The sequence below is a fragment of the Nycticebus coucang genome, chromosome 20, assembly GCF_027406575.1.
Source record: "Nycticebus coucang isolate mNycCou1 chromosome 20, mNycCou1.pri, whole genome shotgun sequence".
NCBI lineage: Eukaryota > Metazoa > Chordata > Mammalia > Primates > Lorisidae > Nycticebus > Nycticebus coucang.
The window spans coordinates 42,868,562-42,896,332 of NC_069799.1; the positions used below are offsets into that span (position 1 = coordinate 42,868,562).

Sequence of the window (27,771 nt, forward strand, 5' to 3'; positions counted from 1 at the left end):
TGCTGGAGAAAAGTCTACTTATACAGTAAGAGCAGAAGATGTGTACTTGCACTTTACGAAGTCTAAATTGCATGTCTTGGTGGGTGTGCACAGTATCCGTGCACGCGGATTTCCTAGTGATTATTGGTGTGTATAGTTGACCAATTAAATAAGTTGAAACTTAGCTGTGTTTCTCCATTTGTGATAACTCTGCTCTGTACATAAGCAGCATAATAAACAGTGTCCAATTTTTACTGAGAAAACAAATTATTGCCTCATTCCTCCTGGCCAGAAGCCATGAGAGAGCAGCCCCTTCTCTCCAACCCTATCCTCCCCTCATCCCCCCACCAGCATCTTGTCTGGTTCTCAAACATCAAGAGAACTCTACATTATCTCAAATCTTGTAAAGTGAAATGCAATGCTGAAAACTGTAAAATATTAAACAGATTGCAAAAATGAGTAACAGACTAAGAAAAAGAAATAGACCCAACTAAATTTAAAAGACTTCAAAAGCAGTCTTTGATTAATGTTGGCTACTTTTCAACTACAAATTCAAAGATTGAGGACTACCTGCCAGCAGTGGAATGCAATCCTAGGAGAGTTCAGGTAAAATGACCCTAGGATATCTGAGACAGCTTCTCTCACACACCTGCTTTGGAGAGAGGGTTCCCAGGTTGAGAAGCTACTTACACAGAAATGGAATGGCTCTTAAAAAAGAGCAATAGTGTACTAACTGTGAATATTGAGACTCCCTTTGGGGGAGAAAATATAATATAAACTTAGCAAACTTAGTAAATACTACGAATATAAAAGAATTCATGAAAAGTGAGTTCTCCAGCACCTTGAAAATGAAAAGAAAAAAAAGAGTTGAGGCAAAATATCCTTCATCAAAGCTCTCAACTCCAGGGTCATGAATAAAATAGCCAGCAAGAATTCAAGGCCTTTTCAGAAAAGGGATGTTTACGTAGATAACTATGTCTAAAACGCTAAGGCAGCCAACTCTACTCAGCAGATATGGATCAAATACTAAAAAAAGAAAAAAGAATCTCTGATACATTCTGCAGAATTCAAGTACATTTAGCTCCTGAAAGAGAGGCGAACGGTGTACCTGGTCTTCTTACTGTAGATTTAAGTTTTCTTCAAAAGCGTTAGCAGATCCAACAGCTGGAGGCTTGAGAATCCATTTCGAAGGTGTGAGATAATAATACTTGGATCTTGTTTCAGCACCTACAGCTGTACCAACCACTCCCAACGGGAACCCAGTGGACGAGTGTGATGATGACCAGGCCAACTGCCACAGTGGAACAGGTGATGACTTCCAGCTCACAGGTGCAGAAGCCATCTTCATCCCATTGCTATGCCATGTCAGAGTATGTGTGTGGGGGTGGTGGGGGGGTGCGCATGCTGCTAGCTCTGCATGGCATCTGATGGTGGCAGAACTGGCCTAGAACTGGAGGCCTCCCTTGCCAGGACACACACATCATCATTTCCTCATGCCATCCCCATGAATGAGGTTTTCCTAATAGCCACAGCCATTTGAAACGATAATTTGAGCCATTTTCAGAGCTCCCAGCTAGGATTGCCTTAATTGAATGAGAATTTCTGCATGACTAAGGTGCTACACTGACCCTCATCTCCAAGCTGCCCCCTCCATGGCACATCCACCACCACTACATAACCACACACTTCAGAGTGTTTATTTTTCTTTTTTCATGAAGACAGGTTTTTGTTTGAGTGACTCCTTTATCCAACTAACTGATGAAATCAGGTTTATATTTGAAAGGCAGCTTTCAAATCGGGATTTTGTAAATGGTTCTACATTAAAATTTACAAAGGGAGAATTAGCTTGCCATTTTCACATCACCACCGACTAGCAGAGGTGTGCCAAACACCTCACTAATTAGAGTGTTACTCCCTAATCTCCTAAGTTACTCCTAGGAAGTAACTTTCTCTTCCACTTAGAATGGCAGAGGAAATGTCAAGCAAGTGGGGAAATGGGATTGCACCATTTGGAAATTGGCCAAGGCACTAGGATTTTCACCCTATTGTTGCAAAAGGTATTGTGGGACCCTTCCTGCCACCCGGGTCAAAATGCAGTTTCATATAGCATCTGACTCTCATTTTAGATTAAACATGAGCCCTTGAACGCAGAGCTGTGTTTTTAACCAGAAGAGACTGAGAGAGCCCACATAATTAATTTCCATGGGCAAAACTGAAGACGTTAACCATGTAGATTCATAATAAGGCTACATTATTGGCTAATGCATCAGTGCAAAGTCTGTAAGGAGGTGTCCTATGGTACATTTCCAATTACTTCAAAAGCTTTCCTCGGAAGGAGCAAGAGCACTCTGCACTCTGAAATGGAATAAAGGGATAAAGGGTAAAAAAAAAAAAAAAAACTAGCCCAGAAATTTATAGCATGAACTGGGTTTACATTTAAATCCTACCTCCTAAAGCTGTCTTTCTCCAAATTTCCAAGATAATCACTTAATATTCATGTGGCCAATACATGTCACGTTGCTATGGGCTTTTGAATGCAAATCTTGTATGTACGTAACCACAAGCCACAAAAATGACTTTAATTAATGCAGAGGCATTTGCTGTGTAAGATGTCAAGTTCAAGTTGAAAACCCTTACAGCTGATGTAAAAAACAGAGTACTGTTCCGGAACCTCCCCAGGGTTGCCTTTGAACACCCCACCTCCCCCCACCCCGCAAACCTCAGGCTGTTTTTCAGACTCCATCACACATCCTTACTGAAATGTCTCATAAAAAGGAATGGCTGCAGTACCACAGCATCCCCTTTTCAATCGCCCTCTGTGGAGGGGGTTCTTTTCTTTATAAACCCTAAAGTGGTCAGTTAATATTGATTAGAAACAAAGCCTGAGATTTACTCCTCATATCAGAACAACCAGCCTTCTCATTTTTGCATTAGTTCATGACTGAATCAATTGAAACTGAGCCTTTGAATGAAACAGGGAAAGTATGTTAGCCTGGAGCAAATTGTGTATGGCAGGCAGTTACAAACCACAGAAAATGGGGCATTTATAGTGGAAACACTGACAATCCTTTAAAAGTACAAAGTGTTTTGCTTTTACCTACAGTGTTTAAATTATTTCTTGGGTACGTAGAAAAATGTTCATTCTAACGGTCTTAAGACCATTCCAATGTATTCTAATTCTTTAAAAATATATTACCATGGGGAGGAGAGTTATTTTCTCAATAATTCTATAAATTCCTGCATATATTAAGTGGTTCAGAGGGGTTAATGCCCACCAACACCCCCATTAAGAAGAGGTGATTTTTTTTTTTTTTTGAGACAGCATCTCACTATGTTGCCCTGGGTAGAGTGCTGTGGCATTACAGCTCACAGCAACCTCAAACTCTTGGGCTTAAGTGATTCTCTTGCCTCAGCTTTCCAAGTAGCTGGCACTACAGGTGCCTGCCACAACGCCTGGCTATTTTTGTTGCAGTTGCCATTGTTGTTTAGCTGTCCTGGGTTGGGCTTGAACCTGCCACCCTCAGTGTATGTGGACCGCGCCCTCACCACTGTGCTACGGGCGCTGAGCCAAGAAGAGGTGATTTTTTTAAGGAGACATTCTCAGGCTTCCTATTCACTTATTGCACAAAAGGCAATTTTTCCTTCTTAGAAAATTTATTTTACTTTACGAAGCTATTTGTTATTCTTTTCTGAGAGTGGATATGCTCACATGTAAATTATTTTGCAAGGAGAAAAAACTTCACCTAACCCAAGTACCTTTTTACATCTAAACAACAACCCCCCTCCCTCGCCCTGTGCTCACATTCAATTTTGCATCCTTTTTGCTAATTCTGGCCCAGCTACAGAATTAACAAAGTACAGAATTTACTGTCAGATCCACAAACTCTGGATGTTCAGTGTCATGAGGCCAAACCAAGAGCATTCTTACTTTAACCCTAAGAGGTGGGAGCTTTGGAAATTGGAATCAGTGAGGTCTTTAGCGGTGTCCTAAGTTTCTTAGGAGGGGGTGTCTATTTAATTTCTTTTGCTGGGGTGACCTATTTGTATATGGAGAGGGAGAAATATTATAGCACAAAGGTCACTATTTACAAACAGCTCTGAATTCCAGGTGAACTGTAGCAAACTCATGGAAATGAGCAGAGAGTTTGCTCTCCCATACTTGCTGACCAAGGTGAAAATTCTCACTTAAAGTTACTCATTTGCAAATGCCTTTGAAGTCATGAGATAATACAATTGGCTTCAAAGGCGCCAGGAGGCCAGATTTCACACTGGAGCTGTGTGTACCCAACAGTGGAATTTGGCCCCCAACCTGTAACAAAACTGATAATGCATATCGGTTTTAAATGTGGATTTTCACCTTGAATCTTTCTCCTCTAAGACCACTGGGAACAGCATGCTAATGTATTCTGGCCTCTCTCCAATTCGGCCATTACAGATTCACCTTCTTACCCCCTAATATATGTAACTCCTCTTTCCAGTCCTGCTGCCTTGTTGAGGCCACGCGCACGTGTAACCAGTCAGCCAACATGTTTACTGGGAGATCAGGGGTAGCTGGGCCAGCTGATTAGCTCAGAAATCTTAAGATCATTCCAGGAGCACAATTTCACAGCCCTCTGATTCATACTATGGATATGCGACATGATTTCTGATCATGCAGAAGTGGCCTGGCCCTGATGAAGATTACAAACCTTTATTGATGATGCTATTGGAAAGTGTACAATTACAGCACCTTATGACCTCCGGAACTTTCCGTGATGGTCTTGGATCTTCCTCACTCCTTCACCCTGACTCACTCCTATTTTTTATCTCGGGATAACAGGTTACCTCCAACCGTCATCTGCATGGCAAACACACTGGAGAAACAAAGGCAGAAACAGCAAACTGCTGTTGACCAAATTTAGTGGCTTGTAAGATTCCCCTGAGAAGCTTTCAAAAAAGCAGATTTCATGGGACAGCAAACTAATACAATCTTTTCGGAAGGAAGTATGGAGAATCCTCAAAGAACTCTAATTAGACCTCCCATTTGACCCTGCAATCCCATTACTAGGCATCTACCCAGAAGAAAAAAAAAATCATTTTACCATAAGGACTTTTGCAATAGACCAGTGGTTCTCAACCTTCCTAATGCTATGGTGTATTTTCATTGTTACAAAGGGGTCAAGACCCACAGGTTGAGAACTGCTGCATTAGACTGTTCATCACAGCTCAATTTACAATCGCCAAAATGTGGAAACAACCTAAATGCCCATCAACCCAGAAATGGATTAAGAAACCATGGTATATGTACACCACGGAGTACTATTCAGCCATAAAGAAACATGGAGACTTTACAACTTTTGTATCAACCTGGATGGAGGAACACATTCTTCTTAGTAAAGTACCACAAGAATGGAGAAGCAAGAATCCAATGTACTCAATTCTAATATGAAGCCAGTAGATGATCTAATACATGCCCACATATGAGAAAAATTCAATTCAATTCAAGATTCAAGGTGGGGGGAGGGGGAACGAGGGATTGCAGAGAGGTGAGAAAGGAGGAGGATGGGTGTGCTCCCACTTAATGGGCACGGTGTTAGGGCACACAATTGTAAGACAGACTCTACCTAACAAATACAAACATTGTAACATAATTCTTCATACCCCAAATTAACCTGAAACAATTAAATAAATAAATAAACACCAAATTTCAAGGCCTTACCCATAGACAGTCTGGTTCTCAGGTCTGGAGAGGACAGGTAGATAGGAAACTGCAATTTCAGCCAGCACTCAGGTGGTGCTTCTGATTGGGCACGGGTAAGAACGCGGCTTGACCGCACTCAAACGTTTATAGCAGCACAACTCACAATCGCAAAGATGTGGACACAGCCCAGTGCCCGCCAATACATGAATGAATTAATCAAATGTGATACATGCTTACTATGGAGTACTACTCAGCCATGAAAATGGTGCTGTGGGGTCTTTTCTGGACAACCTGGAGGGAAGTGGAAACCATTGTTCCTTCTTTCTTTATTTTTTATTTTTTGCAGTTTTTGGCTGGGGCTAGGTTTGAACCCGCCACCTCCGGCATATGGGGCCAGTGCCCTACTCTGTTGAGCCACAGGAGCCTCCCCTTTTTTTATTTTGTCATTCTTTGTTTATTTCCCATCAGGTTATATAATTTACACATGACAGGTAAAAATCAGAGTGACAGTTGTGACCTACACCCAGGGAGTGTGCCATGTATCCAAGCATCATACCCATTTGGTGGGAAGCTACGGAACCTCCTCTCCTCCTCCCTCTTTCTTGAGTTTAATTGAGATTTTTCTCTGGTGTGAGTCTGTGATTGTTAATCTCCTAAATTTCAAATTGGTATTGAGTACCTGTGCTGCTTGTTTTTCCAATCTTGTGATGCTTAGGAGAACAGTCTCCAAATCTATCCAGGTCGTTACAAAGGACGCAAAATTTCCATCTATTTTTAGGGATGGTATACGTACATGGTATTTATTCCATGGTATACACACACTACAGTTCATTAATTCATTCACATGTTGATGAATGGCGCTTGAGTTGTGGAAACCATTCTTCCCAATGAAACATCACCAGAATGGAGAAATAAACTCATATACTCAGTACCAATTTGGAACTTAATAAGTCAACACTTAAGTGTATGTATGGAAGTAAATCTCAGTGAAAATCAAGCTGTGGGGGGAAGGAGAAAGGAGGGGAGGTGTCAATTCACCCTCATTGGGTACAGCACACACAAGCCAGGTGAAGGGCACACTTATGTGTTTAACTTTGACTCAGGCTGTACAAAAACAAAGTATGTGCACAAATCATGTATAGCCCCTAATATTCTGGGGGGGGGGGAGGGAGAAGAGAAAAAGAAGGACACTACTTAGAAGTATAATTATGAAGAGTAGAAAATGGGCGAGTTAAGACAGAGAATAAAAGAGGACGAAGCTAAATTTCTATAATGCCTGTCCCCTGACCAGGAATTCCAAAGTAGACCCACACAGACTCAAAGTAACAGGGTTCAGGGTATTATTGGTTCAACGTCTCACTTCCTTCGGACTGCAAAAAAATATTCCTCCCCTTCCCTTTCCTCCTGCAGCTTCTCCAAACCACATACTGGCCCGAGTATTTGTCCTTGGCAAAAATAAACAACTACAGCAGCCAATGAAAAGAAGAATACCACTGTCCACTCTGAGCCTTCAGTTTTCCAGTTTTCTTAAATAGAATTGTGGGGACTAGCCTTGCAAATTCCCTGAAGGCACACATCTCAAACCTTGGAAAACCATTTGAAGCTCAGAGGTCTGGGTCAAGTTGAATACCCAAGTCACCAAGGACATTCAGAGGCCCTTGCTTTTCACTGTTGTAATTGTATGCCACGCTCAGTCTGGGAATCAGAGAATGCCCTCGAACAAAGCCTCAAACTCTTCATGCCTTTTTCATGCTTTACAAAGAAATGTGTTAGAATATATTACGTACTTGAGACTTGCGAAAAGACTAGATTTTAAGTGTGCTCGCCACAAAAAAGTGTGTGAAACAACGCGTTATATTAATTAGCTTGATTTTGCCGTTCCACAAAGTATATATATATCAAAACGTGTTGGACACTGTAAATATGGACAGTTAAAATTGTTTTTAAAAGAAATGTATTCGGTACCAAAAAAAAATAATGCTTTGTTTGAATGTAAAATTGTGGTGAGCAAAATGTAAGCAAAACTATTGCTGGAATTCAAGAAAGGATTTTCTAGGGGAAATGTTTGCCTCTGGGATAGATGCTTATAAGCATGCATTTCTCTTCTGCAAATTATCTACCATTTTCTTCTATTTTTGATGCGTTCTTTTTGTTTTGTTTTTCAGGTGGTACCACGGTGTTGAGCACAGAAAAGCCGACAGTATTAGACAGCACTATGCAATCAGGTACCAAATAAAATATAAAATATGGGAGATTCATACCCCTCTCCTCTCTTCCTCCCCCCCTGAAAATAGCGCACTGCCGTGGGTTTCTGCTTCCCCAAAAGGCCTAAAAGGAGAGGTGCCACACAGCATCTGGTCTCCAAGCGTGAGCCATAAATACTGTTTTCCTTTCATCCACATGTATATGCATCAGGGAACGAGATTTCCTTCTCCATCAGTAATTGCCAAATGGTGACAATCCCGGCTCTCCACGGAAGGAGCTGAGTAACATACTTTGTTTAAAAGCAGTACAGCTAGGACACGGGTTGTGTTTGCAAACTCTAGAAGAAGGAAATCTCGCAGGCAGCACAGCCTGACTATTTATTTTCATCGCAATCCTGCAAGACCCACACAGGCAAACTTTGTCAGTTTCGCCTGCCACGGAGTTGGCAGTTTTACAACAGCGTTTCCAGTGGGCGGGCCACAAAATGGGGGTTCAGGAAACCACAGTTTACAGTCAAACGCGCACAGGGAGAGGGGCGCCCTTGGGAACGGCACCTCCTGGCCGTTAATAAAAAAAGCATAACAACTTGTTTTCTTTTATTTTCTTTAAGCCCACAGTTTGCTGTTTATACGGAGGCCGGTCACAGTTAAACAGTGCAGCCTTCCTCTTGATCACTTTGGGTTTTTTCTTACTATTCTGTGAAATTCTCCCCCCCCCCACACACACACACGTACATGAAGGAAAACAGTGGGTATGAGCAATCAGAGGTTTAAATACTTTAACGGTTAATCATTAGAGTAAGGTGAACAGGTCAGTTTTCCAGCTTCTCCCATTTCCTTTATGGAAGCTCACTCAGCCTTGGCCTCTACAGTCATTTATTAATGGGGCGTGTGGTGTATATCAATGTTTCCTCAATGGTATGACACTACCTAGCAAGGCAGAAAGCAGAAAGGGCTGCTCTAATTAGTATGCTTCCTTAAAGAACTGCTGTCACTATTGACCTGATTAAACTGCAAAACAAACTTCTGTTCAGCTGAACTTAACCCCAAGTTGCCCTGGGGTATGCCCGGGTTGACAGAACCCATGCCACCCCACAGCCCAAATACCAAAAGAGGCAACAATCATCACCCAAATTCCAAAAACACACTGTCGTCTTGCACACGCATCTTTTGAAGTGATAAAAATGTGGCCTTAAGAGATTGTGTACCCACCTGGGAGACCAACAGCTTCTTCATGAAGGAACCTGTGACTCCCACCAGCTTTCTAGCTTTCCTAACACCTCTTACCTCTCACGATGATTATCTAACATCCTGAATGACTCTTTACATCCCTTTGCAATGGGGAAGAGGGATGAGGTGAATAAATGAAGTTCTGATCACATAACAAATATGTTTACTGTTGCTTTAGTTTCTTCTCTTGGCAGAGAAGTAGTTAAAGCCACTATGAAGTTGCCAACTAATTTGTTTCATCTCATCTCTCCCTGCTTTAAAAGAGCTAGGGATCATTAAATAAAAATCTAAATGAACAGCAGCTTTGGAGAAAATGGAACGTTCTATCAATGAAAGGAAGACTACTACCATCCACTCTAAACCTTCAGTTTAGATAATCCTACACAGTCTTCCCTGAAGGTTGGAGAGCTGTATGATCAGAGCAGGCACAATTTAGTTAATGTGTTTGATTTGTGCATGACATCAAGGTCATTCTCATCATGTACTCATGAAGCAGCCAGTCTGTCCTCTCACAAGGTCCAAAGGGCAGGTGAGTAATTCATGAGACCAGGGAGACCCATGGCTCCCACCATCTGAACAAGTGCTGTTCAAAACACACTGGCTGATCAGGAGTGGTCCAATCCAGTTTGAATTTCATGGTCAGCCCATTGTCCTTTGTGAATGGACTTGGTTTCCTGTTTTTCCATTGTCTGAGGTCATGAGTAAAGGCTCTAAGTCCTTGTTTGTTGGTAAAGAATTGTCTGACCTTCGGTGAAGGAGTTCTGCTGGTTGTCACCTTCTGGCTGAGCCCATGCACAGAACACTGCACAAGGATCTTAGCATGCTTTGAGTCAGAGGTCAAGTCTACCATTGGCCAACTCCGAAGTGTCCACCCACCTAGCAGTCAGATTCATCCAACTGATGCTTTAATCCACTCTCCAGATTCTTTTAAGCATGTCCACAAGAAGCAGTAAATCAATCGACCCCGAAATCTTCATCATAATTCAATTTTGCTGAAGCCATTATAGACACAAGCACAGTCTTAAGATTTCATTTTGAGGACTCTTATCCATGTAATAAACTCAGTGGGCATATAATATTCATATACTGTCTGGGCTGTAATCAGACGTGTAAAAGGCTATTAAATGGTCTGCCAGGAACTGATGAGAAACCCTGCATTTTTAATCAAGCTTTTGCTAGTGAGGGCTCTTACCCTTTGAGAATCATCCAATGTTTCTATGGCAGCTCAGGGGGTGTCTGTAACCTGTAATTATGTAGGTCTCAACACCTCCACTTGTTTGGACTGAAAGACCAGTCCATGAGTAAGTGTGTTAACATGCTCAATAGAAGTTCTGAATGTGAGATTTAAAAATTAAATCCTTGTGCATATATATAGTGTTAATGATTCAACTTCAGGCGAGATGGGTTCAACAAACGCAGCTGGTGCTTGCTCTCAGAGACCATAAATTTGTTTTAAGTTCGGAATATTGTTTCCTGCCATTTTTAAGAGTCAAGAAGGGATTTAGCCAGATTATTCCCATTGAACTTAATGAGAGTTCTGTGCAGCTTCAGGGCCTGGGTAATATTTTGAAAACTTAAAAAGTCAATAGTCCTGTATGTCTATTTCTTTATTTCATTCATCCATTTTTCCATTTACTTTTTTTCTCTTCCTTTCTCTCGCTTTTTCTCTTCCCTTCTACCCTTCCCTTTTTCTCTTCCTTTTCTTCTTTTTTTTTTTTACTTTTTCCTTTATATAAATGTTTATGGGTATTTTGTGTGTTTAATTATTGCTTTTTCCAGCCAGGTTCGAAGGCTCGACATTGAACTACTCCTCCACAAAATGCATTGATTTAAAAGCATTTCTTTTAAATAAACACAATTGCCATAAGTCATATGATGGTGATAAGAAGATAAAAGAGCCCAAACTTACAAAAAGTTAGAGCAGACCATTTAATAGCCTTTTACTCATTTGATTACAGCCCAGACAGTATATGAATATTATATGCCCACCGAGTTTATTACATGGATAAGAGTCCTCAAAATGAAAGCTTAAGACCGTGCTTGTGTCTATAATGGCTTCAGCAAAATTTGCCTTGTTAAATTCATAGTCTTGGAAAGGACATGGGAAGGTAAAGGGAGACTACCATTCACTACAGTGAGAGGGGAGCCTGAAACATCTTTTTCTGTGTCCTAGAGTCATTACAAAAATATCACATATTTTCTATGATACCATCAGAATATTAATAGCCACAGTAATGGGTGATGTGGTTACCTGGACTACACAAGAAATGTATTACCAAGGCGAATATAACCAGAAATGTGTGTCCTGAGCTGGCTTTCTGCCCTCTCACAATGTGCATGTCCTATAAAGTACATTTAAGAAGAAAAATCAAAACCACACACATACACACATTAACATTTTCCAGTATTAACATTTTCTAACATGAGATTATGCAACCGTACATTCCAGGGTCATGGGCGTTGACATCCAAGGTTGCTCAACCATTCAGTTGCTGTGCAGCTGAACTGATCTCATCTGCATAATTCAATCTTGCAGCACAAGAGGGTGGTAAATTTCAGAGAGAGTTTCTCATGCCTTCAGAAGTCCTATTTCATGGTTATGAGAGACCAGACATGAAATATATCTCTCCAATGACATGATCGCTGTGAAATACAGCCCTTTTGTGCTAACTAAAAGTGTTTACATTATATATGTCAGGTGGCTTACTTACTGGTTTACTTCCTCAAACTGACCACCCGTTGTTGGGGGGTGACTTTGGGACAAGACCAACCTGCTAGGTGTTGACAATTCTTAGGGTGGGTTCCTTCCAAAGTTTGATATTAGCACTTGAAAAGAGTTCCTTGGAAACTAAAAATCCAAAGTAAACCATCCTTCTCTGTTCAATAAATCTTTCCCTTAAAATTCTTCCTGCCATTGTGACAGTGAGGGAGGGACAGCGGCCACCAGGCTGGGAGAGGAAGGAGGAGGTGTGAGGCTTTTGTGTTAAACACTTGGGCAAGTTAAAGAAAAGCTCAAAGCGAGATAGGGTCTCAGCCTGACTCTATTACTGCCTAGAATGCCAGACTTCCCTTATTGTTCCTTTCGGATTCTTTTGAGGCTTATTTTTAAGTTCAATTGACCAAGAGGCACTGGGCGCCTCCCTGTCCGTGTCAATGCTGCCATCTTGTGGACTGCCTAAGCTCACTGACAAGTGAAGCCAGCCCCTTCTTCAGTAGTGGAAACAGCCGCTTTTGTGTGTGTGTGTGTCACTTTATAGTGGGGGGATGGGCAGAAGCCTGAGAATCTCATCTTTAGAATGATTTTTTTTATTGTTCACTTATATTTACAAAACAAATCCCAAGTATCCGTGATTTCACGCTTCCCATACTTAAAACGTTAAGCTCCTTTCAAAAAAAAAAAAGTGTGCATAAAAAAATAAGGATATATGGTTTGGTTTTGAAATCAACATGGTCAGCTAGCACCTTGCAGGGCAGGGGAGACAGCCGTTCCTGGGAATCTACTCACTTTCTTTTTCAGATTCCCAAGGAAGCATTTTGCACATTACAAAATAAAAATAGGTCACTATGTAAATGTGCTTCAGGTTCCTATGACCTTGCATTGAGGTTTTAAGAGGAATGGACAATTTAAATGTAAATTTAGAAATTCACCAAAAGAGCAGAAACTTAATCGACCTGATAGAAGGTGTAGAAGAAAAAAAAAAATAATGCTATGAAAATGCTTCTGAGATTCTTACCCTGACACTAAAGATCTGAAGCATCAGCAGGTGAGGTGGGAATAAGATGAGGCAGTCTGCCAAATCACTTTTCCAGACTTTCGAGGCTCATGTCTCTAATTAAGATTCTTTTCATCGGTGGGTATCAATTTATATGATTCATCCTCCAGAAAAGAGTACCTTTCATATTAAATATTCTGGAAATGGAAAGAATGCTGCATGTGTCACGTACGTGCTTTGGAAAGTAGCCTTCCTGGAAATTTTAGATAAACCCAATTTGTCAGGCAGGTCATAATCTTTTTAAAGCTGGATTTTAAAAAAAATCACTAAATGTGATTTTGCAAACATTTCGGCATCTCCATGCATCTTTTGGTTTCCTGGTAATCCAGGATTTTGCGGCTTTCTCCGAGTTTTGGAACAGATGTGAGGTTGAGTTAATCGTGCTTTCCATGGACCAATGAAGGCCCTTTCTGACCCTAAAGGATTAAAGGTGTCTTTCTCTGCTTGTCTCTTTTTCCTTTCCACCCACGGAAGAGTTTCCAACATATGGTCTTAACTGCGAGTTTGGCTGGGGCTCTCACAAGACGTTCTGTCACTGGGAACATGACAACCATGTGCAACTCAAGTGGAGCGTGCTGACCAGCAAGACAGGACCCATTCAAGACCACACAGGTACAGAGAGCCCACCGAGCCTCAGGATCTTACAAGTTCTCTTTGAATCAGAGAGGGTGTTACTGTAGAGGATTTCTGGTGCCTGTGAATTCAGGAGGGTTTAGAAAAATACTAACAGCATTGACTCACGCTTGAATTGTCTGGAATTAACAAAGCCTCTTTCTCCATTAGAGATAAGTTTAGGGCAAGTAGTAGGAATCCTGATAGAACATGGTCACTGATGGCACCCCCTAACCCCCAAAACAGCAAAATGTGTGAATCAGTATTTGTCTCATGCTTTTCCTGACCTTCACTTTATAGACAATGTCAAACACGCTTAAAGGTAGAAAAAGGCAAAATTTAATGAGCCCTATAGGCACCTAAGCCTGCCTCAACAATTACCAAATCACAGTCTGGGTGTATTGGCTCAAACCTGTAATGCTAGCGCTCTAGGAGGCCAAAGCAGGAGGACTACTGGAGGTCACATGTTTGAGACCAGCCTGAACAAAAGTGAGAACCCATTTCTACAAAATAAATAAATAGACAAATTAGCTGGGCTTCGTGGCATACACCTGCAGTCCAAACTGCTTGGGAGGCTGAAGCAAGAGGATCACTTGAGTGCAGGAGTTTGAGGTTGTGGTGAGCTATAATGATGCCATTGCATTCTAGCAAGGGCAGAGAGCAAGATTCTGTCCTTAAAAAAAAGGCCCACACCTACGGTGCATCTTACAAGGGTACGTGTGAAACTTACTAAATGTAGAATATAAATGTCTTAACACAATAACTAAGAAAATGCCAGGAAGGCTATGTTAACCAGTGTGATGAAAATATTTCAAATGGTATATAAAACCAGTGCATGGTACCCCATGATTGCATTAATGTATACAGCTATGATTTAATAAAAATAGATAAATAAAAATTTAAAAAAGGAAAAAAGAGTTATCAAACCATAGGAACTTATTTTGTCTCTATTATCCCTGAATCTAGATTATTTTCATGCAAGTCCAGACATATATTATGACATCTCATTCATTTTTCTACAACGCAAGAAGCAAGAAGCAAGCCTAATCCTTGTTCCCTCCTGCCCCTGAGATGAACAGGATGGGGTGGAGATCCTTATTCTTTTAGGAAATAGTTTTAAGTTGAGCCCATTTCCTCTGAGCAAGTAGCTAGAAATCTCACTATACCTCAGCTCACAACCCATCCAACCTCTTGCCTTATATTTTCTTTCTAAAATTAATTGCTGGGGAAGGACTGGTTTGCAAGACAGAGGGAACTGGTGACCACTCCAGTGAACTCTTAGCCATTCCCGTCCTGTTTTCTTCCTGGTCATTTTATCACCCAATTTGAGGTACGGCATAAAGAACCAGCGATGTCCTTCCCAGAATGTGTACACGCACATGTATACTTAGAGCAACCCCCCAATCCACAAGCTCCCTTACTTAGTGATACTTACACAGGACTGCTTACTCAAGCAGCGGCTTCCCAAAAAAGGTACCCCACAGGGTATTTGCTAATGCTGGGAAATCTCATTAAGTTCTCCCACATGGGGGTTTGGGCGTGTGAGTCAGTGGGCCAGGAGTGGGCCAAGAGTGCTTCATGCCTTTTCCTTTCTGTGGTTCGCTTTTCTTCCCAGTGAATATAACCATTAAATAGGTTGAATAGACCCTCCTTCCAACCCCGGCTACCTCCTTGCCTAATGAGAATGACAAGGAAATTGGATAAAATTGGACTCCTTCAATTCGGAGACACTTTCAATTGAATCTTAAGACAAGCAGTTTTAGAAAACTTAAAATACTTTGACTGTAAATGGCACTGTACATAGAAATGGCATCAAATTAACTAAATGCAATTAGCCGAGATGAAGGCGGTAATGGTGGAAAAATTGATGCAGAGTCAAGCAAAATGGCTCAGTAGGATCTGACATTCAAAGGAGGTTAAAAGCTGGGTTAGCCAGAGACAAAAGCTAAAAGGCTCACAGAAGTAAAGTGCTAATTGAGAAAATGAAGACAGAGTTCCTGACCCAGAATTGTGATAAAATCCTTGAAAGGGAAAATATCAGCGCTTTATGTGTTGGAGTGTCAGAAAAGGAGGGCTTGCTTGTCTTGGATTCACTGCAGAGAAGTGCGACTCATTCAGAGGACCTGACTCTTTTGTTCCCCCAGCCACCCAGATTTACTTGGCTGTAGTGCCAGGTCAGCTCTGACTAGAAAGAGCCCCTGCAGCTCTTGAAACACAGTCATTTGTTGAGAGAGATGGGTGAGCCTGCCATCTGAAAGGCAGGAACTTGTTAACAGGAAAAAGAAGAAAAAAAAAAAAAAAAAGATGAAAAGAGCCCTATACATCCATAGCTCCTGTGCACAGATGGATATTACAGAGTCACTGGTACTTTTTAAAGGTATTATTAGGTGGTCTGGTGCCGGTAATCCTAGCGCTCTGGGAGACCAACGCAGGTGGATTGCTTGAGCTCAGGGGCTCAAGACCAGCCTAAGCAAAAGCAAGACCTGGTCTCTACTAAAAATAGAAAAATCAGCCAGGTGTTGTGGGGGACACCTGTAGTCCCAGCTACTTGGGAGGCTGAGGCAAAAGGCTTGCTTCAGCCCAACAGTTTGAGGTTGTTGTGAGCTATGATGCCACAGCACTCTACCCAGGGTGACAGAGTAAGACTCTCTCTCAAGTAAAAGAAGAAAATAAAAGGTATATTTGGTGAAACTGTGCTTACTAGACATTGAGGGGTTTTTTCCCAATTAATAGTATCTAGGGAAAATGTCCTGCTTCTTAATGTTGAGTTTATTTCAAGGAATCCTACTTGCTTGATTTTCTGAATTTGACCTCTTATAACTGATACTATGTACTTCCTTAAAGAGGATAACTGAAATCATCTCACCCTGGTTCACTGAGCAAATGTGTTTTTTGTTTGTTTGAGACAGAATCTCGCTCTGTTGCCCCATGCTAGAGTGCTGTGGTATCATGGCTCACAGCAAGCTCAAACTCCTGGGTGCAAGCGATCCTTCTGCCTCAGCCTCCAGAGTAGCTGGGACTACATGCACCCACCATGATGCTTGGTTAATTTTTCTATTTTTGGTGGAGGCGAGGCCCCACTTTTGCTCAGGCTGGTCTCAACCTCCTGAGCTCAACCAATCCACCACCTCAGCCTCCCAGAGTGCTGGGATTACAGACATGAGCCACGGCGTCCACCCTCACTGAGCAGATGTTATTTGAGGAGCCGCGTTACGTGGCAGATGCTGTGTGGGGTGCTGAAGTACAGGTGTGAAGGAGGCCGTCCCTACACTTGAGGAGCTCCCAGTCTGGTTGTGGGTGGGAAGCAGTTACAGTGTAGTTGGGGGAGGGTGTCCAATAGCAGAGGCTAGAGAGTAACACAGGCAAAAGGTGTCATCACATAAGAGGGGTCCCAGAAACCAGTCATGTCGCAGAGACCATCTCAGTTAGGCTTGTTTTACTGGCTCTTGAGTGACATAGCTTGGACAGATTCCTTTTGGGAAACAGTCAGCTAGATGCAGAGCATGGGTGGCCTGGGGAGCTTGGTGGATAGGCTGAAGGCAGTCAAAAGCCCTTGAAGAAGTCTAAACAGAGAGAACTTCCATTTTTGAAAGCCCACGATGCCAGCAGGGCCAGGGCCATGAGTCGATTCTCAGGCAGCCTCTGCCCTCTGCCTCTGTTTAGTTCCCTCCTTTTTCCTACCACCTACTCTCTGATTGACCTAAAGAAACCTCAGTAGATGAGCTCAGGAAGTGGGCTCAATAAATGCGTTTCCTCCCTGCAGCATGGCCAACTTCCGTCTTTTTCCTTAAGATTGGGCACTAGGGCAAGATGGGTGTGTTTTTTCCATCTTGGTGGACTCATCTCAGTGAAATGGCTCCATCACCCGGACACCCGATTGTGGCTTACTACATCAGTGGGGGAACAAACACCACCAGGTGACTGAGTGGGCTCAGTTACAGGGGACGCTCCACAAAGGCAGAGAGGGAGAGAGACACATGGCTTATTTCACACTTCATTGAAGACTGCAGTCATTGGCTTTAATAGAACTGCTAAGGCAGGATCGCCAGGAAGCAGCCAGGTAAAGGAAGGAGGCCGCCAGCTAACACATCCACCTCTACCTGGGTGCTGTTGACGCAGGTGAGCAGACAGGACGATGTACCCACATGCGCATAGTGAAAAGTCCCCTGCAAACACTCAAGTCTCTTGGGCAGCAAACACAACATCCTGCTGCCCGAGGCCGGAGCATCAGATTCGCACCTAATCAGGGGAGGCGTTAGCGGAGGTGATTTCTATTTGTAGAGCCAACAGTGAAACAGGAGTGGTGTGTTTAGATCAGGTGGCGGCAGGAGGGAACATTCCCACTGGGGGTAATTAAAAGCAAAGCCAGGAGAAAGTCCTCACAGTTTGGCAAGTGTCTACGGTGCCAAGACGGCAGGTTCTAATGAGCCTCGGCCATGCGACCTTGCCTCTCCCTGAACTAGAAACCACACCAAACAGAAAAAGTGGGTGTGCAGCAAAAGAGCGAGCTCTCGGGTTTATTCAAGAAATTTCTAAACCATTCAAATGAACTAGGGGAAAAATAATCTAAACTTGAAAACCAAAAAAAAAAAAAAGAACACACTAGCTTGTTAGGAAAAGCTGCAGGTTTATTATTATTAAGGAGACATAGTAACCAAAATGTTATGGCTGAGAAGTCTTTGCTGCTGCAGTGATGAATAAGGGACGTCTGAGTGATTCCATTTAATGTCTGTGATCACATGGGTGCTTCTGAGCGGGCTTAAACTTGCATAGAAATGAGGTTCCTTCTTAGAGAATCAGATATTCTTGGTTCAGGCCGTGCACAGACAGCCTTTCAGTCTGCTATGGTGGTGCCAAAGCCGATTTGAGTCACAGCCTGTGCCCGTGTGACAACGCATTCCAAATATAAAGATGTTGGGATTAGTGCTGCTTTCCAACCTTACCCTGATCAGATGTCCATTTGCAGAAGCTTTGAGCAGGGCTGCGGGTTCTGAGAATTTGGCCTCTTGGTGCTCAGCTCTGGAGACTTCTGATCCATAGAACTTGAAAGAAGAATCATAAAGCTGACCACTCTCCCTAACACAGTTTTTTGTCACAGCAGGAGATGGCAACTTCATCTACTCCCAGGCTGATGAAAATCAGAAAGGCAAAGTGGCCCGCCTGGTGAGCCCTGTGGTTTATTCCCAGAACTCCGCCTACTGCATGACTTTCTGGTATCACATGTCCGGGAACCACGTGGGCACGCTGAGGGTCAAACTGCGCTACCAGAAGCCAGAGGAGTATGATCAGCTGGTCTGGATGGCCATTGGACACCAAGGAGACGACTGGAAGGAAGGACGAGTCTTGCTCCACAAGTCTCTGAAACTTTACCAGGTGTGCCCTTTTTCTTAGGCTGGGGAGGACAGTGGCTTTAAGAACACTGGGATAGGGCCAGGTGCAGTGGCTCATGCCTGAATCCCAGCACTCTGGGAGGACGAGGCAGGTGGATCACCTGAGTTCAGGAGTTTGAGATCAGCCTGAGCAAAAGTGAGACCCCTCATCTCAGCTAAAAATAGAAAAATTAGCTGGGTGGATTGGTGGGTGCCTGTAGTCCCAGCTACTGGAAGGTGCTGAGTCAAGAAGATTGCTTTGAGTCCAAGAGTTTGAGGTTGCTGGGAGCTATGATGCCCCGGAATTCTAGTCAAGGCAACAGAGTGAGACTCTGTCTCAAAAATTAAAAAAAAAAAAAAAAAAAAAAAAGACAGAAAGAAAACACTGGAATAATGTTTTGAAGGTTATGCAAATGAGATGTGAGAATTATTCCAAAAATTTTGTTGATATTTCCCGGCCCTGAGCTATCGCTGCAATGATGATCATCCCCATAGCAAATTTCACAAGTCTCCTAGATTACAGGAATAGAATGAATTTCCTAAGAGAGTGGGGAAGGGCATCTTTGTCATCCATGTCCGGGGTTGTCACAATGTATCATTTCATTTATTTGCTGCTTCCCCCCCCCTTAAAAGTTTATATTATCAAAAGAGAGCTTGAAGAGAAGTCGTATGCCGTCCCCAGCACTAACGTGGATTCACGAGCAAAGTGTGTGCTTCTGCCAATGTGAAATGTAATTCACGTGCTGCAGCTTGCTACGAACGAGCATTTGTAAACACAACCGTGTGAGACTAGCATTTTAAATACTGTGAAAATGATCTCATTTTGTTAGGTGATTTTTGAGGGAGAAATCGGAAAAGGAAATCTTGGCGGGATTGCCGTGGACGACATCAGCATTAACAACCACATCTCACAAGAAGATTGTACAAGTGAGTATAGGTTTCAACAAGATTCCTCCATGGGCTGGTCTTTGTCTTGCTCGAGACCTAGAATTTCAGGGGTGCCCTAGGTACATGGTAAGAAATATGTATTCCAGTGCAGAAGACCATGTGATCAAGTCAATTTACCATTAGCCACTCCATCACCTACCTAACCTACTTCCTATCTGCTTGTACCTACAAAACTACATAAATAATGCGGAATCCAAAGATTGGGCAAAGAAGAAAGACTCCTATTCAAGCTCTGTATGCTACACTGAAACATTTTGATGAAAAACAGAAAACTCAGACATCTGGATAATTCCGAATATCTGGGTGTCTCAACAAAAACAGCAGGCCTCTGAAACTTTTGATCACAGTGAATTTCATTAAGATTACATTGTTAATGAATCATAGAAGCCATAATTCTTTGCCTTATCGCAAATAAGTAGATGTTTCTGACTCTCGAAATAGCTTAAATGACTTAAAAGAATAAATGGAATTCAGAGACTTGGCCTCATATTTCACAGTTGGTCTTTATCAGTCTGGTACTAGGTGGATAAATGACATAGGAGACCAATCCATAGTCCCTAGTTCTTGATATATAATTACAAATAGCATCACTAATGGCAGTGTAATAGCATAGTAATTAGTCTTAAGCTCCATTTGCTACACTTAAACTTTTGTTATACATCATTATATAAGAGGATGTTAATTATAACGAAATGGAATAAGCCTATTGGACAAATTTAAGACAAAGGAAACCTGTTGGCCGTAATGAGTTTTTGGTCATTTCAGCAAATTACAAAGCTTTTATTATGTAATACATTGAATATACATAAACCCTAGAGTGGTAATAATTTGATAGGATCAACTGAAGAAATTGGGCGGAAAAAGGATCAGTGACTACAAGTCTGTTTTTCATGCTACGTAAGGAAATCTGCTCAATGCCACACTACTTAGCAAATCTTCACAAAAATGACAAAGCTTAATATTTTAGTGGCAACTACTTTACAGTTGGGTGCACCCAAGTCTACCCTGCTGTTAAAATGCGCATTTCGTATAGTTACACAATATATGTAAGATCGCTGCTTCCCATTCCAAGGTGAGAGTGATGCTGGTGATTATTTTCGAGATATTAAGCAATCCCCACAAACTAAAAGAAATGGACTCCACTTGCATTCAACCAGTTTTAACCAAATGCATGCCCCCTGCAAAGCACCTTGCCAGGTGCTACATCCAGTGACTGTACGTAGCTAAGAGAATTCCAAGTTTTTTTCTCTCCCTGGGCTCTGTCCACTTAGCTGTAGCTGCCAGTGGAAAAATCAAGCAGAGGGCTCCATTAAAACACTTCATTAATGTTTGACCAATTATGTTTACACCAGTAATGATAAGCCTAAGGTAATCGTAAAATGATTAATCAAATATATATTCACCAACATTTAGCCGTGGGTGCTGTGAGATTTTCAACTACTTATCCATCGTTCATTCATTCATACAACAAATATTCATTCAAGCACCTGTTAGGTGCTTGAATAAAGAACTCAAAAATCCCTGCCCTGTGCTCAGTAGTACCATAAAGGATACTGGGATGGGCAGCACCTGTGGCTCCAAGGAGGAGGGCAATACACAGGACATAGACTTCTGTCTCCAAAAGTTGACGTACTATTTTGGTCAACTAAACTAATAAATTTGGGAAGCAGTTATCTACAGGCCTACCTCTGCTCCCTATTTTCACCAAAGTTTTTCCACATTTCAAATGCTCAGACTAGATCTCTCCACCTTTCTGCTCTAAAACAACATACTCTGCTAACAGCAGTGCTACCTGGGTTTAGATGTGATAACTTAAGTGGGAGTGTCATGACCTCAGGTCACCGATTTCCAGGTCATTTAACATGGCCTGTCTATTGCTTGAGAGTTACATGGTGGGTTCAGACTATACCGAAAGACCCAAGGGAACCCCTACAAGGGCTCTGTAGTTTGTGTGTGCTGTATCTTGCTGGAAGTTCAAATATCTCTTTCACTTTTGTTTGACTTGTCAGGACCAGCAGACCTGGACAAAAAGAACCCAGAAATTAAAATTGATGAACCAGGTAAATTAATCTTGCTGAACAATTTTTTTTTTTTTTAATTTTACTACGGTTTTCATTATGTGCATGGAGAAATTTTTCTGGAACTCTAACATGCTGGTCTGTCAAAAACAATTCAGGTAAAGTGAACATCCATGCTCATGGCCCCAAGTTGATGTTGTAAATGGGATGACTGTCCCCAAGTGCCCTCTTCAAAGATGCCCTTAGGACTTTGGGAACCTCTGTGACTACAGGAACAGAAAACTAGTGAAGACTATTTTTGTACAGTTATTTGTAGCCAGCCCAGATTCTGGTGTCTGCTTGACATCCAGTTAGGAGTGTTGACAAGACTAGACCCAATTTCTGTGATAATTTGTTGCATTTGATCCATTTTTTCCCATCTTCCTCTACTCAAACCTTGGCTTTGTAATGACAAGAAGGATTTATTGAGTAACTACTACGTCCCAAGCTCCTTATGTGCCTTCTGTTATTTAATCCTCATGACGGCTGTATGGGGTGTCATGGATGATGAGACTGAGACTTTAGAAACATAGCTATTTAGGTGGTAGCCTTGAACTTGAGTCTGATTAACTCTAAAATATGTGTTTTCGTCCAACACTGCTTTGTGTTCAGAGGCAAGATCTATGATGAGAGTTAGCCCTTGACTGGTATTATTTTATTCCTGGAAGTTTCCATGCCTCCCAGCCAGCATTGTGGGGTGCTGGATACGTGCCCCAGCATTGTTCACAGCTGCATCTCAATCTTCCCCGTCCATCAGCGTCTGTCGCCATTAGAAATGGGGCCCCTACCATCCAGCCAGACGTGGACTCAGTAGAGACAAATAAATACGGCTCCACGCTCTTAGTTGTATCAACACACTAAAAAGTCCACACGGAGATGTAACCTTTATTAGAGAGTGTTAAAAAGCAGTATTTCTTCAAGGAAGAGCATCTTAATATGTCCCCAAGGAGTATCTTCCCCAGCTTAGGGATTTGCATCTCATATTTTTAGTTTTCTTTGATTGGAAGCTTTGTGGGTCAGAACCCCATTAAGTAAACACCAGGCAAGTTGTGCATTAGCATTTTTTGTCCCGTTTCTAGTACCAGATAATTAGGCTCACAGCTCCCATGTTAGTAATTTCTCGTGTTCCACTCTAAAGAAAACACGTCCCCAGGGACTGAGCTACAGAGTGGTATGACCGACTCCAGTTAAACACCAGGGCTGGTGGTTCAGCATGGCAACGTCTCGGTTTCTCACCGTGAGCCGCACACCCCGTGTCCGTGCCAGCAGCAAACATTCTCTAGTTCTGAAAGCTCTCCCCTTTTTCACTGAAACTGCTTTACCTTTACCGCTTTTACGCTTTTCCCACACACTTTAGTCTTGCATAAACCATGCCAGATGCTGGAATGAGCACACACAGACGGGCAGCTCTGAACATCCGTCATGTCCGGTTTTAGGATCAGGCACCTGCGTGGGGAATGCCTCCCCGACACCTTGCAAGTCCAATGTGTGACTTAAGTATTTTGCAAAGCTAAATGACTGCGTATCTGACCAAGGACTGTAAACCCACATTACAATCTAGCACAGGGCCAGGCTGTGTGAAATCTGAATTCAATGAGAGCACAACCCTCCCTGCTCCCCGCAAATCGGTTGGTTCCATGAACTGAGAGATGTGTCAGAATCCCAGCATCACCTGCTAATCCCTTAACCGTGAGTGAAACAGGGCAGGCAAAACTGGGGCATGCGATTTGCTCCTCCTTTTCTTTTTCTCTGTTTTCCCTCCTGCTTTCATCTGGTCCGTCCACGTGGTGCTCACGAAGTCCATTCTGTTTTTCTCTGTAGGGAGCACCGCAGGCTATCAGGGCGAGGGGGAAGGCGACAAGAACATCTCCAGGAAGCCTGGCAACGTGTTGAAGACCTTGGACCCCATCCTCATCACCATCATAGCCATGAGCGCCCTGGGTGTCCTCCTGGGTGCCATTTGCGGGGTCGTGCTGTACTGTGCCTGTTGGCACAACGGGATGTCGGAAAGAAACTTGTCGGCCCTGGAGAACTACAACTTCGAACTCGTGGATGGTGTGAAGTTGAAAAAAGACAAACTGAACCCACAAAGTACTTATTCGGAGGCGTGAAGGTGGGCGGAGAGGAGAAGACAGCATCAGAGAATTGAGGTGGGAGGACGTGGCGTGCGGCGCTGGCAACTACCCCATCTTCTTTCACTGGGCAGGCTGCGAAGCGCATGGCGCTGAGCCAGGCTTTTCTCAGGAGCTTCAATGAGTGTGAGCAACAGACATGGACAAGTGAGCTGTGTTAACAATCGGAATCATGTACAGTCAGCTTTTTTCCTGTTGGTTTAATTTGAATCATCAGATAGATGCTGGTGTTGAGACCAAGTATGATTGACTTAATAATTCATTTCGACTTCCTCCTTCCCTTCTCTCTCTCTCTCTCTCAATCTCTCCCTCTGTCTCCTCCTTCCTTTTACGGAGTCTTTTTGGAAACTGTGCAAAAAAATCCAAGATGCTGGCACCAAGTGTATTGAGTGGGGCCCTTTGGACGGACATGCTGCCTGTAGCCCAGTGCCCGGAACATATTCAAATATCCGCCTTTCAGTGGACTCCCGACATCGTTCTTGTGTATAATTGCCAGCGTCTTGCATAGGCGAAGAAGGATTAGGATGTTTTGTTTTCAAAGTACTATAGCCTCAGTACCAGTATAACGTGTCAGCTCTGTTTACGAAGCAATACCGTCAGAGTTTCTCGATGTTTTTCCAGTGTTGAACTAACCCTCGTGCTTGTGAACTCCATACAGAAAACTGTGCCATCACCAAACACTGCTGGCAACTGGGTGTGCTGCTGCCAACCGCAACCACCACCGCAACGCCCTTGGCACTGGCTAGTCTGTAACCTCTCAAGTGCCTTTCTGTTCGTACTGGCCCATCGTGTTACATTAACGACCCGCTCTGTTTCCCGCTGGTGAAAGCCCTACTCTTTAATCAAACCCTGGTGGCCCACTGACTACGAAGAAAGTATATTTTAGTGTGAGACGTCAGCCCCCTCGGGAAGGCAAGGGCTCTGAAGATTTGGCAATGTGGCTTAATTGTTCTGCTTTTTCTGTAGTTGAAGTTCATGTCTCTTGACCCTTTTGTATAAAGCTGCGATATTCTCTCTTGCTCTTCTTTCATATGGAATGTATTTTCAAATGTAAAACTCTTCTTTCTCTCCTATCTCTCTTGTCGTTTGTTTTTTTGTTTGTTTTTTTTTTTTCCTTCTCTCTCCCTCTCTCTTAAAATTTAAGCATTTGCCATTGTCCAGAAAAGAAATTTGCAGCTTTAACCTGCTGGGAATGGCAAACAATTTCACTAGTAGACTTTTATGTTTAAGAATAAATAAATAAGGGAAATTCTTAACTTTGCCCTCCAAAGTCTAACTTTGGTTTTCTTGTTAACTGGTTAAAGTGACAGTATCTTTTTTCCTTAAGCCATTTGTCAGTCTATTCCAATCACAATGACCTTCTGGAAAAATGTTTGCATTTAGTAGAAATAGCTCTAAGTTGAGGGAAGAAATAAAACTAATTGGCTTTCAAGTGAGGAAAGGAAGGATTGAATAAAACCTTCCAAATATCTAAAAGCATGAAATTTTTATGTCCAGATGTGCAAAAATAACCCATGAGAACCTTCTTGTTTTGATGTTGAGTCAGACAGGGAAGTGGATAGAAGAACAGTTAATTTAAGAAAGAAGCTATAAATCCTGATGCCTGGGGTTGAAATATTTTAAGATAAAAGGGGGAAAAACACATAAAGTCAAAGCAATTTTTTTTTTTTTTTTTTGAGACAGACTCCCACTCTATTGCCTAGCCTGGAAGGTAGAGGCATCAGCTGTGCTCACAGCAACCTCAAACTCCTGGGCTCAAGCAATCCTCCCTCCTCAACCTCCTGAATAGCTAGAACCACAGGCACCCCGCCACGACTCCTGGCAAATTTTTCCATTTTTAGTAGAGACAGAATCTCACTCTTGCCCAGACTGGTCCGGAACTCCAGAGCTCAAGGGATCCCACTGCCTCAGCCTCCCAGAGTCTAGGATTATAAGTGTGAGCCACTGCACTTGGCCCAAAACAGATATTTTAAAAAATCTATTCAATAGCAACCCTGAAAAGATAGACTTGAATAAGTGCTTCCAGAAACCTCCAGCAGCTCACCTGCCTTGGGGCTGGCAAGATCTAAGCCTGTCACAGAACAGGGGAACAGATATCTTATTAGGCAGCGTATGAATTAACCCAAAGAAGCTTTGGTTGTTTTGAGTGTATTTTTGTCATGACACAGTGTACATAAGATTTTTTACATCTCCCTCCTTTCCCACATTGCTACAGGTCTCACTTAAACACCTATATTGGGAGTCACATTTGCATCATACTCGGGACAGTCCATTCATCTTGGTGAAATTGGATTGAGAATGCCTTTTGTTTCCAGGAAAGTATTGATCTCCTTGAAAGAAGAATATTTTTTTTTGTCCCCAGAGACATTCATTTAGCTGTTTTAATCCCACCAGAAGGAAAGCACTAAGGAAGATTTGATTTTGTTTTCTTCTTAAGGTAACAGACTTAAAGTTGTTCTCAGCCAAGGAAAAATGATACTGCAACTTTAAATTTTAAAGTATCTTGCACTGATAAATATATTTAAAAATTATATGTTTATAAAGTTATTAATTTGTAAAGGCAGTGTTACAAAATGTTCGGTTTATATTGTTTTAGATTGTTTGTAATTTTTAAAAGTGTAAAATAACATATTTTTTTCTTTATTGAAATCTATAAAACTTTCTGTAGTAAAATGTTTTCATTTTGCTGGTATATTATTGCTCCGTGTTTTGTACCATCTTAAGATTTTGTGCAGATTTTTTTTACAGAAATTTTTATTTTCTATGATAATATGACACTTGTAAATTGTTGTTGCAAAACGAACAGCGAAGCCTTAACTTTAAATGACATTTGTATTCTCAGACACTGAGTAACATAAGAACCACATAGAATTGAACTGTAACTTAAATTCCAAACTATGACTACTACATTCCAAAGAAACAGTTGAATTAAACATTTTCATAAAATATCCCAAACCTGATGGCTTTTATTATATCAGCTCTGTACTTATTAAAGAAGTTGGTATTATCTCACCATCTAAAAACTTTCAAGATTTTTTTTTTAGAAGTTCTCTGTTTAAAAATATCTTTGTAGAGAGAGAAGATTAAAAAGACATTTCCTGAAAGCAATCTGTCAACCCAGATTGGACACTGTCGAGATAAGGAATATGGACTCTGGCCTGATAAGTGGAAAATTCTTTTAATCCCAAATTGTGTGTCACATGTTCTATATTCTATTTGGTTAAAGTTTTTTTTTTTCTTTTATTGCAGTTTTTGGCTGGGGCTGGGTTTGAACCCGCCACCTCTGGCATATGCGGCCAGTGCCCTACCCCTTTGAGCCACAGGCGCCGCCCCTCTTTTTTTTTCTTAATGATATTCACAAAGGACTGTTGGTAAGTTTATTTTTGTAAAAAAATAGATGATAAATCTGGCGGTGTTCATGTGCGCATCTATGCTACTTGTTGGTATAGGAAGAGTTGAGCATGATGTTACAACCAGCTATTTGGTAATTATTAGGAAATTTTTGATTCCATCTGGGATCAAAATAATAGAAAATATAAACAACAAGACAGCAGAAATGTTGAGATAAAGAATGCTGATGAGGGGGCTGTTAGAAGGTTCATTATGGTAAAATTAGCCTAGCCTAGCCCTATCGTTACCCACAGACCAACGATTCTTTTGCTACCTTCTTCTGAGTATAGAAAAACACAGGGACTCTCCAAGAAGTAGGCAACTTGGGACAGCCATTCTCAGCTAATCAATACCTCCTTCACTTCTTGTTTCTTTCCAGATGCTTATCACTTTTTGC

At 42.0% G+C, this 27,771-nt stretch overlaps 1 protein-coding gene across 5 annotated transcripts in view; it reads left to right on the forward strand.

Moving 5' to 3' along the window:
• NRP1 (neuropilin 1) overlaps positions 1 to 26,932 on the forward strand; it is a 161,101-nt gene extending 134,169 nt beyond the window's left edge. For 2 of the 5 annotated variants that reach the window (XM_053572334.1, XM_053572335.1), the window contains 7 exons: positions 1,204 to 1,308; positions 7,825 to 7,884; positions 13,341 to 13,478; positions 18,577 to 18,851; positions 19,678 to 19,774; positions 21,805 to 21,855; positions 23,674 to 26,932. In XM_053572334.1, coding sequence (XP_053428309.1) covers positions 1,204 to 1,308; positions 7,825 to 7,884; positions 13,341 to 13,478; positions 18,577 to 18,851; positions 19,678 to 19,774; positions 21,805 to 21,855; positions 23,674 to 23,963 — 1,016 coding nt within the window. In that variant the 3' untranslated portion in view covers positions 23,964 to 26,932. The remainder of the gene's footprint in view (positions 1 to 1,203; positions 1,309 to 7,824; positions 7,885 to 13,340; positions 13,479 to 18,576; positions 18,852 to 19,677; positions 19,775 to 21,804; positions 21,856 to 23,673) is intronic. The other 3 variants (XM_053572337.1, XM_053572338.1, XM_053572336.1) reach the window with 3 other exon arrangements.
• Positions 26,933 to 27,771: the final 839 nt, after the last annotated feature.